We start from the raw sequence: 14,410 nt of genomic DNA on the forward strand, positions 1-14,410 counted from the left end.
TCCCTCCCACGTTACTCTCCCACCTCAAACAAATCTAAAAACAAAAAACACTCATCTATCCATATTCTATAACAGATAGATATAAAAAAAAGCAAACCCTCACCCATCTATCCATATCCTCTTAAACCATTACTTCCAACAATTCACTACTACAAATATCAATACATATACTTCATTAACTTCCTTCATCAGCAGTCCTCGAATTCAGCAGTCCGCCTTTCGATCGAATGTATGTCTTGGTTTTTCTTTTTCTTTTGCTTTACTAATTTATTTTTTGTTCCAAGCATTTTTGATTTTGTATTTTGACTATAAATATTGCACAAAATTATAGTGTGCATGTCTCTATTTTTCTTTTTCTTTTGCTCTGAACATTGTGGTGTCCATGTCTCTGTTTTTCTTTTTATTTTGCTCTAATAATTTGTAGCATACTGTGTTAGATCAAATGCATTCTATATCTTCACATTCCATCACCTACTATTTGTTCCACCAATACCTGTTGTTTGTTCCACCAATTTTGGTGTTGTGGGCTAAATACATATTGGGCCTTTTGAAGGCCGTAACGTAGTTGTTCTTGAACTGCAACTATCCCATGTTTATCATGTTATTCACAAATATCTAATGTTTAGTGGAACCAGAACTGTGGGATTTAATTAAATTTGCTTGGGTCAAATAGTAACGATAATTCCATTGTCATGGCTGGGCATTAGTTTCCCAAAATATGTGATCAATCCCTGAATATAAAAATGTCTGAGCTTTTTGTCTTTCAAATGATCAGAACTTTTGTGAAGTTAAAAATTGCATGCCTTCTAGGTGATCAATTTAAGTAGATTAATAAAGTTGATCAATTTAAGTAGATCAATAAAGTTTGCATTGTCCTTGCTGGGCATCGGTTTCCCAAAATATGTGATCAATCCCTGAAAATAAAAATGTCTGAGATTTTTGTCTTTCAAATTATCAGAACTTTTGTGAAGTTAAAAATTGTATGCCTTCCAGGTCATCAATTTAAGTAGATCAATAAAGTTTGCATTCAGGACCCCCCAAGAAATATCCAATGTTTATCATGTTATTTACAAAAACAAAAACAAAAAAGAGCTCAAACTTCTTTTGACACTTCCAGGAAAAAAAATTAAAAAAAAAATAGAACAAAAAAATAGCTCCCACATTTTACACTTTAGCTATCCATCCACGTTATTTTTTTAAAAACAATCTATAATTATTAAATAAATTAATAAAAAATATATAATATAAAAATTAGAAATATCCAATGTTTATCACATTATTTACAAAAAAAGAGCTCAAATATCTGTAACTTAAATAAATTAAAAACATATATACAAACTATAAAAATTCAATACAAAAAAAGACCTCAAATATCTATAACTTAAATACATTAAAAACATATATACAAACTATAAAAATTCAATTCCAAGCATCGATCAATAATTTTGTTCAAGACTTCCAAATGTGTTTTATTTTTCTAGAAACAATTATTTTATTATTTCTCTTCATATATTGGTTGTTTAAAATAAGTAATGTCATACATGAAAACATATGTTGCATTCGAGATTCACATGTTTATATTTAATTTAATTGTCTGTACATATACTATGTTTAATTCATACAATTATTTTATTTTATAATTAAGTACCCTTCTTTTTTTTCAATTTTTTTTTTTTGAAGAAACAATTTTTATGTTAACAATTATCATTATAAATTTTACTCAAATAATAATAAATGTGGTTTATTCTTTTAAAAAATTGACTAACATTATGTAATCATATGTTAAATTCATTATGCAGATAAATATGCGGCCTCCTCTAAATTTGCGCCGTAGTGATCGTTTGGCCATGCAAAATGCCATAAATGAATTTGAAACTGTACCGCATAAAGAGGGTTTACCAATAGAAAATTTTGCTGATTGGAAAATCAAAATATGTGGAGCAGTGCAAAAATTAGGGGAAAAATAAGTGAAAAAAAATTGATAGAAACAATATTAGACCTTTTACCATTGAGCTAGAATGAAGTAAAAGAAACAATTTTTCAAAAGCTTGAAATCAAAGATGCCTCAGACTTAATGAATGTTTTAATGGAGGGGGAGCGTGAAGTTCATCCTCTATGGATTGAACTTGAGCAAGAGCGGATAACTCCAAATTTGACGGTACTAGAGCATATGTTACATAAAGAGCAAGTGTTTTATAAAGTTAGGATTAAAAAAGACTTTCCACACATGAGAGCATTGATAGTTATGTTGGAGGAAATTAAAAATGATATGATTTGTTTACAAGCATTGGATGAAGTGGAGCAACGCATTGGTAATGAAAATATTAAAGTGGAACAACAGCAACAATAACAACAAAATAATGGTGTGAAGAGAATGAAGTGAAGCAACAACCCAAAAATGAGGACAATTAAATCAACACTCCTCATAAGGTAATATATCTATTTTATTTTTATTTTTTGTAAAAGTTTGTTTGTATGTAAAAAATGATAACTAAAAAATGTTAACACTTTTTTATTTTGCAGGTACTTTTTGGGACATTTGGACATGATAAGCGACATCTATTAAGTTTTAATTTATCAAATATAGATAGATTTAATTTATGAAATTTAGTTTATTATTAGTTTTTGTAGCATATATATGTTTTAGACATTAGGTTCATTGAGAAACATCTTATTTATTGTTAACATAGATTATTTCATTAGTTAGAAATCAAGTTTATTGTTTTAAGAAAAGTAACTCAATTGGGTTGTAATATTTTATGAATATTTGCTTTGAAATATTATCTTCACTTATGAAATTTGGAAAGATGATCTCTATGCATTATGATTATAATTTTATGAGTAAACTTAGAAATTAATGTATTATTAAAAAATTTACACATTATTGAACCAATCCCGTGCATAGCACGGGTTTACCACTAGTATATATATATATATATATATATAAAAGTGTTTAGGCTCAAGAAGAACAATACATACAATATACGGGCTAAGTGTTGTATTCTTAGTGCTTTCAATTCAATTAAATTGTTTTGTTTATAATTTTAATGATTATATGTGTAAGTAAATTTTTTTGTGACTACAAAAAAAAAAAAAAAAAAAAAATTGTTATAACTTATCATTTTATTTATGAATTTTTTTTTCAATGTAAGAGGGAGCCCCATTTTTGAAATTCGTTTTAGACCCCTTAAATTTCAGAGCCGACCCTGTAGTTGTGTTGATGCAATAGCAAAGGGTATCTTATCCCCTTTTAATTTTGAAATAATATACTTCATGATCTAACTAAGATACCGGCTTCATAATTTGTTTATACCAAAAAAACAAGATTTAGCTTATTATGAAGATTCTTCAACTATATAAAATAAGAAGAAAGAGCCTAACTATCCACAATTAAATTTTAAACTAATGTTTTTAAATCTCCGTGCACTCGCATTTATGAGTCTTTTGGGGAGTAGGTTATAATCTAATTTCCAGATTATAACTAACTTTCCTTTCTCACAAAAAACTGATTATAATTAACTTTTAACTAAAAAATTAATTATAATCATCTTCCTAAAATAGCCCTTAATTACTTGTGGCCGCATGTTTACTAACGATGCTCAAAATAAGCCAAACTTGTGACTGCAAGTTTACTAATGCCTTTCAAAGTAAGCCATGCCTTTCTTGATCAACTTCAAAAAATATATATTAAAAACTAACACACATCGTGTGGTGTAAGGGTTCGCATCAAACCAAGCTGTGAAAATGAAGTCTAAATTTGTTTACAGGCTAAGTCTAGTGACTTTTTTTTTTTCCTATAGCTTCTGGCTAGTCCGACTCGCAAAGCACAATTTTAGACCTAAGTCTTGCCCAATAAGCTTGGTCGAGACAAGCTTGTGAGTTAGATCGATGGTGTGGGCTTGCCCGCAGGTTTAGCCTAATAGGTCAAAGTTTACAAGTTATTTTTTGAATTTTTCTTTGTAATTTTTGATAGGATTGCGGACTAATCTAATGCGCAATCTAACGACAAGCTGATGAGATGGGTTTACGATTGGATTTAAGACCCAAGCCAACTTCATTCGAATTGGATTGATCCACCCAAGATACAACCCAACTTAGATAAAACCCCATTGGGCTGGATAGTCTGAACTTTGCAACGAATTTTCCAATCAAATGATGACCAAGTAGGGCACACTTCATAAATAAAATGGTGGAACTCACTAATGATATATAATTTTACATAGTAAGGCGCACTAATGATTGGGAATTTTTTTATTCCCAAATCTGTATTCAGTGTTTCAAGTTTATTAAATCTTGAGACCATTGTATCTTAAGAGTTTTAATGACTTAAAACTTGTGAGTGTTTTGAGATATAAAAACAAAAATATATGGGGATAGAATATTCTCAACCTCCTACTAATGGACGAATGAAAAAGTGTAATCACCTGAGTGTGAGAATCATATAATGTAATCTAAGTCATTTTTAGGAGTGATTATTGTACAATGTCACTGTGGTGGTTAAAAATAAACGTTTTATTTAAAAAATATATATATTTGTTTATTATTTTTTTTTCGAAAAATTAATACCATTCAAACATGTAATTATCAAAATTTAATCAATTAATTAATTAATTTTATAGGTGATCCATTAAAACAAATACTAAAAGTTCAATGATTTAAATAAATAAAGTAGACCTAAAGTGAGCTGAAAATAACTTAAACTGAACCCTTTAGTCAAAATATTCATCCTATTTATATTGTATATTAAAGTCTCGTTTGTTAACTGTATATTTTAATTAAAAAATTAAAAAGTTATTATAAGTTGTCATATTACTCTCTCTATTTTTTTACACATCTTTTTGTAAAAGATAAAAAATTATTAAAATAACTTATTCTCAAACGAGCCTTAAAATCTATCTAAGAAAATCATTTGTAATTAGTAAAAGTGTCACCTAACAGATAATTGCAATCACCAACGGGTTAATTCAATTGGCTATAACTCTTTACTATGAAAGCAGTAGAATCTACTCACTTGTGTATGGGTGTTATTTTCTTTCTCACTTTGAAAGTTCTATATAAAAATTTGTATTGTATGTAATATATTTTTATTGTAATTCGTTAGACTTCTTTTTAATATCTTATATGAATTAAGTCTTTAAAAAAAAAAAAAAAAAAACAGATACATGCAATCAAATATGTATATATAAACAGCAACACTACCAGAAGTTATTCAGAAAAAGGAATCACTTATTCAAATTCATTTTATTCATGAATTTCACATTTTATCAATTTAATCTCTACTACACAAATACAAATACATTTCGAATAAATTATGGGTTGATAAGGGTTTATATCATTTTGATAGAAAAATATTTGAGACACCTAATTTATCGTCTCTAAAAATCACTGATGTGTTTAATAAGTGTCAAATTTTAATTTATTAAAATGTGTTTAATAAGTATCAAATTTTAATTTATTAAATATTTCATTATGTGAGGTTTAACCCCAATGTTACATTATTAAAGATTATTTAAGAGTGATAAATTATGGAGATGTTGGGCCTATATATACATAGAGACTAGGGCATTCTCTCTTCCAAGCTCAAAGAACAAGAGATGGCCACCCTCCTCAACCTCCACACCTGCACAGTCCAACAAACTCGAGCCACCATCAACAAAATCCAGAGTCTCTTCCACTTCACAGCCACACTATCCCTTCTCTACTACAGATTCTCACACCTCTTCCACTTTTATCATGATATACTCATTTTCCCATGGACTCTCATCACCACCGCCGAGCTCATCTTCACCTTCCTCTGGGTCCTGTCCCAGGCTTTCGAGTGGCGGCCGGTCACTCGTACCGCCCACCCCGAAAACATCCCCGCAACATTGAGTTGCTGGGAATCGATGTTTTTATTTGCACTGCTGATTCGAAGAAGGAGCCGACGGTGGAGGTGATGAACACGGTATTGTCGGCCATGGCGCTCGACTACCCGCCTGAGAAGCTGGCGGTGTATCTTTCTGATGATGGTGGTTCGCCGTTGACTTTGTATGCTGTGAAAGAAGCTTGCTTGTTTGGGAAGTCTTGGATTCCATTTTGTAGGGGATATGGAATCAAGACTAGGTGTCCTGAACAATACTTTGAATCATTGGGGGATGATGATGAACGTGTTGTTTGGAGTGATCAATTCAAGGAGGAAGAAGAAGAGATTAAGGTAGGTCAACGCATTTAATTTAGAGGAAATGTTTAATAATTTAATTTAGGACAAATTATGTTGATCGTTTTTATATTTTAACTCTTATGTTATTTTGATTCTTACATTTTTAATTAACTTAATTTTGTTTCTTAATTTTACATTTTGTGTCAATTTAATTCAATTAATAATAGGATTTTTTATTGATAAATCCATTCTAGAGTTGTTATAACCCATTAGGTCCACAATGAAATATTATAACCTAATTAGTCCCATAAACTTTTCTTTTTATTCCATAAGGTCCATTTTTCTAATTTAATATATTTACCTAGACTATTTTGCCCCCATATATATATATATATATATATATGTACAGTGTTAATATGTATTTATGTATTACGTGCCTGTTTCCTCGCTGATTCAGTTTGGCAGTTTCTATTTTACGCTTTTCATCATCAATCCAATTCCAAGAGATACGTTTATGTTTTGCATGCTCGTTCCAAGGATTGGTTGTGATAGAGTTTCATTCTTGCTGTTGTAGTCTGGTTCTGTGGTTTGCGAGTGAAGACGACGAAGAGGAAGGTGTTCGACTGTCACATGTTCCGGACTATAAGTAGTTCAAATCAGTTGTTTTCGACTTTCTGGACGATTGTAGGATTGCATGATTAAGGTTAGTATCAATTTGGTTATGAATACATGTTCGGTTTATGGTTTCATTCGTATGATGGATCAGATGCTCTGTTTTTGGATTGATATGAATTGGATGCTCTGGTTTTTCAATTATATGCTTTTTACGTGGTCCTGTGGAGGGGAGTTCATTCATATTATGTGAAGAACAGTGTTAGTTCTCATGTTACTTGAATGTATGCGTAATGAGGATCTCTGTGGATGATTTGATTATCAATATATATGTCAATGTGAATGTTCACATTTTGTTAATGTGGAATATGTGAAGAATGTGGATGTTCTCATTTTAAATTGATGTTTGCTTAACGAGGCTGTGTGTGTGTGATATAATTCAGAGTGTATGTGTCAATGTAAATGTTCACATTTTGTTAATATTATGTGAAGATTGTTGATGCTCTCATTTTTACTTTGATGTTTGCAATTTTGGCATCTTATTAATATCAATGTGAATGTTCACATCTTCATATTGTGAATTATAGATTTAGCACTTGAACTGCACACGTAGTCATTTTTTTTTTTTTTTTGCACAATGTGAATTTTCATGTTGATTTTGATTAAATGTGTAGTTCTCATTTTACTTTGATGTATGCATAATGAGGCTCTCTGTGGATGATTTGATTATCAGTATATATATCAATGTGAATGTTCACATTTTGTTAATGTAGAATATGTGAAGAATGTGGATGTTCTCATTTAAAATTGATGTTTGCTGAATGAGGCTCTGTGTGTGTCATATAATTCAGAGTGTATGTGTCAATGTAAATGTTCACATCTTGTTAATATTATGTGAAGATTGTTGATGTTCTCATATTACTTTGATGTTTGCTTAATGTTGACATGTCGTTAATATCAATGTGAATGTTCACATCTTCGTATTGTGAATTATGGATTTAGCACTTGAACTATACGCGTAGTCATCTATTTTTTGCACAATGTGAATTTTCATATCGATTTTTATTACTGTTCACTGTTGTGTTTTTGTGTTTTTACAAGAGATGGATGCCTTTATGCTGTTGGTGTGTACATATGGTTGCAGTACAACTGTAATAAATGTTGCCCGTGAAATGTGTTATTCTCGTTTGGTGGAGTGTTTGTGTGAGAAATGGGATGAGTTGTCTGCTGGTTCTATTTCATTGTTCTGTAAACTATCTGGGATTAGTAAGTGTGATTTGGACAATGAGGAAGAATTTCAGAACATGTTACTGCTTGTTAAATCAATGGGAGTACAACATGTAGAAATTGTGGTTGAGTTGAAAAGTGATATTGGTCAGTCAAGTAGTTTGGGATTGGTGCGTGTGGGGGTTGAGGAAGAAATTGATGCACTACGGAGATTTTGCCACCATAAGGAGAAGGTGTTGTTGTCAGCCCCTTGGGCAAATGGTATTACGCATGTGGGACAACGGTTTGTTGGAGGTGCACAAGAATTTCGTGACGTCTTATGTAAGTATGCCATCCAATGTGGGTTTCAGTTTACATACGGGAAGAACGAGACAACAAGAGTTACTGCTGTGTGTGCGATGCGGGAGGAGAGAGGCTGCTTGTGGGCTATACATTGTAGAGCACAACGAGCAAATGATTTTTTCTACATCAAGAGTTTTAGTGATGTGCATACTTGTGGTACGGATGTCCAAACATCGAAGAATCCGCGAGTTAGTTCGGATTTGGTGTCGAGTACCATATTTGAAATTGTGAGGGACAAGCCGTTGACTCGGCCGTGTGATGTTGTGACTATTTTGAAGAGGGATTATGGGCTAGATGTGAGTTACCATGTCGTATGGTTGGCTGTGGAGAAAGCAAAGGCTGGTATTCATGGAGATTACTCATTATCGTTTGACCAGCTGTGGTGGTATTCAGATGCTGTGATGCGGTACAATCCGGGAGTTATGTCAATATTGACTATGATGCGAGTAGTCAATAGTTTTGTCATTTCTTTGTGTCATTCGCTGCGTGTATTTCTGGGTTCAATTCTTGTCGGCCTTTATTATTCTTGGATGGAACATTCCTCAAAGGAAAGTACAAAGGCCAGCTACTTGCGGCAACGGCGAATGACGGAAACAATGGTTAGTATTTTTTTTACCTATATATTCATGTCAATATTCACATTGACATGCATAATATGGACAAATGAGTGATTGAAAAATTATAAGTAATGTGAACATTGACATTAGTATGCACTGATGTGAATGTTCACTTCTGTGTCTGCTAATGACAGTAATGTGAACATTCACATTATTATACACTGATCCATTCACATTATTATACATCTGTGTCTGCTAATGACAGTAATGTGAACATTCACATTCACATCAGTGTATATTACTGTCAGTTGATCCATTAATGAATAGTACTGTGAATGTTCACATTATCAATTACTGAACAATAAAAAATGAATTATTAATGGTTGTTAATGTGAATGTTCACATCATTGATGTATATGAACTTGAATCTAGAAATAACAATAGTAATAGGGCAATGTAGATATAAACATTCACATGACCTATTTCGTTTATATTGTTTTCTATTCACTTTGGAATATTGTGAACAGTTGAGTATTGGTGTTGTGTTGTAGGTCTGTTTCCTGTTGCATTTGCAATTGTTGATTCGGAGACCACGGCGAATTGGTCGTGGTTCTTGCATGAACTTGGGAAGGTTGTTGATGGTAAGCGCTAGATTACTTTTATTTCGGATCGTAATCTTGGCCTGTTAGAAGCTATGCCGAAGGTGTTCCCATTGGCTCATCACGGTTATTGCTTACAACATTTGAAGAGCAATTTAAGAGACCGGATGAAAGGAATTGATAATGGATTCAGGGATCACCTAGTAAGTAGTTTGGCTGATTGTGCCTGTGAGCCAACTGTGGTAGGGTTCCATGAAAAGCTTGCAAAATTAAAAGAGGAGAGTAAACAACGAGCACATGATTTTTTCAAGGACTTGGCACCTGAGCACTGGGCAAATTCATACTTCAGGTAATAATAGTTTCATAAAGTGTTCCATTTGTCAAGTTCAGAATGGTAGCGGTGTGAATTTTCAGTTAAGAATTGTAAAAATCTTCCAATTGTGTTTCATGTTCAATGTCAATGATGTGAATGTTCACATCTGATAATGATGACTGATTTGAATGATGTGAATGTTCACATCTGTTGTCATATTTTAGTATTGTTAACATTCACATCATTCTGTCATTTAAGTTGATGTTAATGTTCACATCTGTCTATTGTGTAAGTTGATGTTAATGTTCACTGCAAATGATGTTAATGTTCACATCAGTCAACGTAAATGTTCAGACCTGTTAAATTTCGTATTGTAAAATGCTTGTGATATTGTGCAGGGGCATGCGTTATGGGGAGATGACTTCCAATGCGGTGAAGTCATTTAATAACTGGATTAAAGAAGCACGTAATCTTCCTATCACTCAAATGGTGGACACAATTTGTACTCAGTTGATGCGGCAAATGTCTGCACGGCGTGACCAAGCAAACAAATGGAAAGAGCTTATTTGTCCTACATTCGAAACAAGGCTTATGGATTCGTTCAATGACAGTAGGTCTTGGCAAGTTAGCAAAGCCAATGAGAATGTGTTTGAAGTTCATTCGATACCATCTGTTACTGTTGATGTTGCGAGACGTACATGTTCGTGCTTCAAATGGCAAATCAACGGATTCCCATGTGACCATGCTGTTGTTGCCATTCAGAAGAGTCGCTACAATCTCAATGATTGTGTGGAACATTACTTTCATGTACAGACATATCGTGCAGTGTATTCGGGTGCCATATTCCCTATACCATCGGTGGAGAAGTCGCCTTTTGATCCCATGGACTTCACTATATACCCGCTAACTGTGAAAAGACCACCCGGAAGGCCGAAAAAGAATAGGATCCCATCAAGGGGTGAGAAACTGAAACAAATAAGGTACAGGAGATGTGATAAGCTGGGGAGCCATAATCAGAAGTCATGCAAGGAGCCGATATAGGATGTACATTTTTCATTTCAACGTTGTGTTTTACATTGGATTCTTATATTCATTTTTGAAATAAGATTGTGTTGTGTTGGCAAGCAAAATAATGGTTTGGCAAACTTTGTATTTCATTTGTGCTTTTTCATTTTCTTTTTGTGTATGAAACTGATATTTTGTTAAAGTTGTAATGATAAATACATGATGTGAACATTCACACTTACGTAAAAGAATCATATTATGTGAAAACTTACACATGGATTGAACTTTTTTATCTTATTGTTGTCAATGTTGATATGAATATAAGCTGTGATGTGAACTTTCACATGCATAAAGATTGACATGGTGTGAACATGCACAACTGTTATGAATGAAAAGAAATGTGAATATTCACACCTGTGTATGTTACCCGTAATGATGTCATGCAAACAATGTGTACATTCCTGCACAAAGTATGTGTATTACATAAAAATCAGGTTCCAAAAATCGCATCAATTATGCTCATCACAACACGGCATTATGAATATCATAAGTGAGTATGAACATTCAAATCAGTGTTGCAACTGTGAACATTCACATCTGTCAAACATTAGTGCATATGAATATCATAAGTGAATGTTCACATTTGGCAGAGAATCATAAAACATTCACAACTGTTATGAACAAGAACAAATGTGAATATTCACACTTGTGTATGTGATCCGTAATGATGTGACATAGATATTCCTGCAGAAAATATGTGTACTATAGAACAATCGGGTTCAAACCATCGCAGAAATTATGCTCATCACAACACAGCAGTATGAATATCATAAGTGAGTATGAACATTCATATCAGTGTTACAACTGTGAACATTCACATCTGTAAACATTAGTGCATATGAATATCATAAGTGAATGTTCACATTTGGCAGAGAAGAATGACATTTACAACTGTTATAAGCAAGAACAAATGTGAATATTCACACATGTGTATGTGATCCGTAATTATGTCATGTAGACCAAGTGTACACTCCTGCACAAAGTATGTGTATTATAGAACAGTCAGGTTCAAACATTCGCAGAAATTACACTCATAACAACACAGCAGTATGGATATCGTAAGTGAATGTGAACATTCACATTAGTGGTGCAACTGTGAACATTCATATCTGTAAAACATAACAACACCAAAAGTAGTTCAAAATTCGCAGCTGGCTTTTTCCCATTAATAGATGTTGTATCACTGTTTTACAATCAGTTGTTGTGTCAAAATATCAACGTATTCCATATTAACATTCAAATCGACTGTTGGTTAGTTTGTAGGTGGACACCCCCCACCTATAGGTTTTAATGAAGCTCTGATTTCTTATGATTCAAAAAACTATGCACTAACAAATCTTGTAGTCCACACCATTCTGAACTACTGAGGCTGCCCACAATTTCTTCATGGTATATGTGCGTCCTCATAATGTAACATACTACAGGTCCGCAGTTCACTCTGTAAATGCGAAATGGTTTTGATTAGCAGTTGACATGAATATTTGCATAATGGTTATGGAAGATTTGAAAAAAATGTAGTGAGGCTTACGATTCGTCGCCTTGCTGAGGACAGACATCAACACTTTTGATTGGTTGTGCTGGATTTTGGCCTGCTAACTTAGTGTATAGCGGTGATGACTCGCCAATAACGCTCACAACATGCTCAATGTACTTCCTCTGTGTATGGAATTTCAAATTAGGCACCAACAAACATATGTGTGTGTACAGTCATTTAATGCATGAGAACAAGTCATGTTTGTGTTCAAAAATAGCCACTTACAACTTCCTGTGCTTGGTCGATATGCGGGTAATGTATGCTTGTTCTTGGGCGCAATGAGTTGTAATGCCTCCACAAATTGTCTTTAGCATCATACACAATTATCGTCCAGTGGTACTCATGATGCAATGAGAATAGTAGGTATCTCTCTCCTTGGTAGTTTTTGACATGTGTATCAATTGTTTACTCATTTTGCGAGGATGGTACTCTCGTATCACTTTCTATACACATTTGACAAATAATTAATGGACTGTGAAGTTTCACATTCACATTACAAATAATAGAATGATAGATTTTACCAAATACATGCTCGTGAAGATGAATAAGGCTTCATCCGAAGTTGGGTTGACCACCTCTTGTTGTTCATGCAACAGTTCAGCATATGCATCTATGAGCTGCACAAACATGGGGTCATATTATATAGATTTTGTGGCTGTGAGTGTGTGTATGTCTGTGTGTGCATATGCATGAAGAGTGAATTATGTTTGTAATGGCATACATTGCTGTGTATTGATTCCTCCTTGATAAGGTTGACAATGTCATCAAAATACACATGTGTAGCCTTTGAATCTCCTTTCCACACCAGCAGCCTGTGCATTATGAACAAACCAATGTGAATATTTACATTGCACAGATCTGAACAAACCAAAAAAATTAAACACAGTGATGAATATAGACTATTACCGAATTTGAATGTTAACATTAGATGTTTGTACAGTCACTTACTCATCGCCTCCACTTTTTTGTAAAGCTTAGACCTTTTGTTTGTCTTGTTTGGACATCTTGCTCCAGACTTTGAACTTGTTGGTCAAGGATAATTTTTTTGGCTGCTTCGCTGGTGGGTGTTTCTCCACATTTTCAACCATTTCGACTGGATGGGGCTGCTTTTGGCCAGGTAAGTTTGGGTACTGGAAGTCAGGCAAGCGATGTTCTTTGTGATCTTTTTCCTTTATACGCTTGACCCTAGAAGGTGGGCTGATATTGTGTTACATTGGGCTAGGGGGTTGCTTTTCTACCACAGCCTGTGTGACAATGTGGACTGACTGGTCATTGTAAAGATCTTGAAGAATTATTTTATCGTATTCTAAGTCGATGACCAGCTGCGTTAAGTGTTTGATTTCTTTATCCTTCTGCTCCATGCACTTCTTTATTTCGATATTCACGTTGGGCAGGCTGGACTGGTTGAACAATTTGTGTTCAAGATCAGCTATGACTCTTGCCCTTAACTCCCATGAAAATTGAAGGTGTTTGCACTTTGCTTCCCATTGCCTTATGATGTCCCAAGCCTTCCGATTTTCTTCGATAAGCACATCAATGATATCAGGTTGGTTTGTGTTTGATATTACAATAGCTCTGTCATAATGTCGGCTGCTAAATGGAATGTGAATGTCCTCATTACTGTCGTTTAGCTCCACCCCATCCCCAGAAAAATGGGAGTTGCTGCCATTGTGTTGTTCTCCCTTGATGTCAGAAAGGTTGGGAGATGTTGTGGCTGGTTCATACATTTCAGGCTCCACTTTCAATGTTATACGCTTGAACTTTTGTAATTCTGTTGGGATTGCAAAGAGTTCACTGGCATTAAAATGGACCAAAAGCTTTTTTTCTCAACAAGCGGAGAGATAATAGGATGGGGCTACTACGCACATATGGTCCCATTGGAAAGCATGCAAGAATATGATTGGGCCAAGCAAATTAGGACAACGTTGACATCCTCTATTTCCCAAAATGACAAAAATCCAGCAAAAGTCACCGACTGTGTCATGTTATTGATGGTAAGTACCCATGTTGTCAAATAATAAC

At 33.7% G+C, this 14,410-nt stretch overlaps 1 protein-coding gene across 1 annotated transcript; it reads left to right on the forward strand.

The window, feature by feature from the left end:
- The first annotated feature begins 5,576 nt into the window (after positions 1-5,576).
- On the forward strand, positions 5,577-7,111 carry LOC114307294 (quillaic acid 3-O-glycosyltransferase CSL1). Its single transcript, XM_028252693.2, has 2 exons — positions 5,577-6,193; positions 6,714-7,111. The coding sequence occupies exons 1-2, from the start codon at positions 5,753-5,755 to the stop codon at positions 6,735-6,737; spliced, it is 465 nt and encodes a 154-aa protein (XP_028108494.2). The 5' UTR covers positions 5,577-5,752; the 3' UTR covers positions 6,738-7,111.
- The last annotated feature ends 7,299 nt before the right edge of the window (positions 7,112-14,410 follow it).

Source organism: Camellia sinensis, chromosome 7 (genome assembly GCF_055761805.1).
Source record: "Camellia sinensis isolate YWXY chromosome 7, ASM5576180v1, whole genome shotgun sequence".
NCBI classification, from domain to species: Eukaryota; Viridiplantae; Streptophyta; class Magnoliopsida; order Ericales; family Theaceae; genus Camellia; species Camellia sinensis.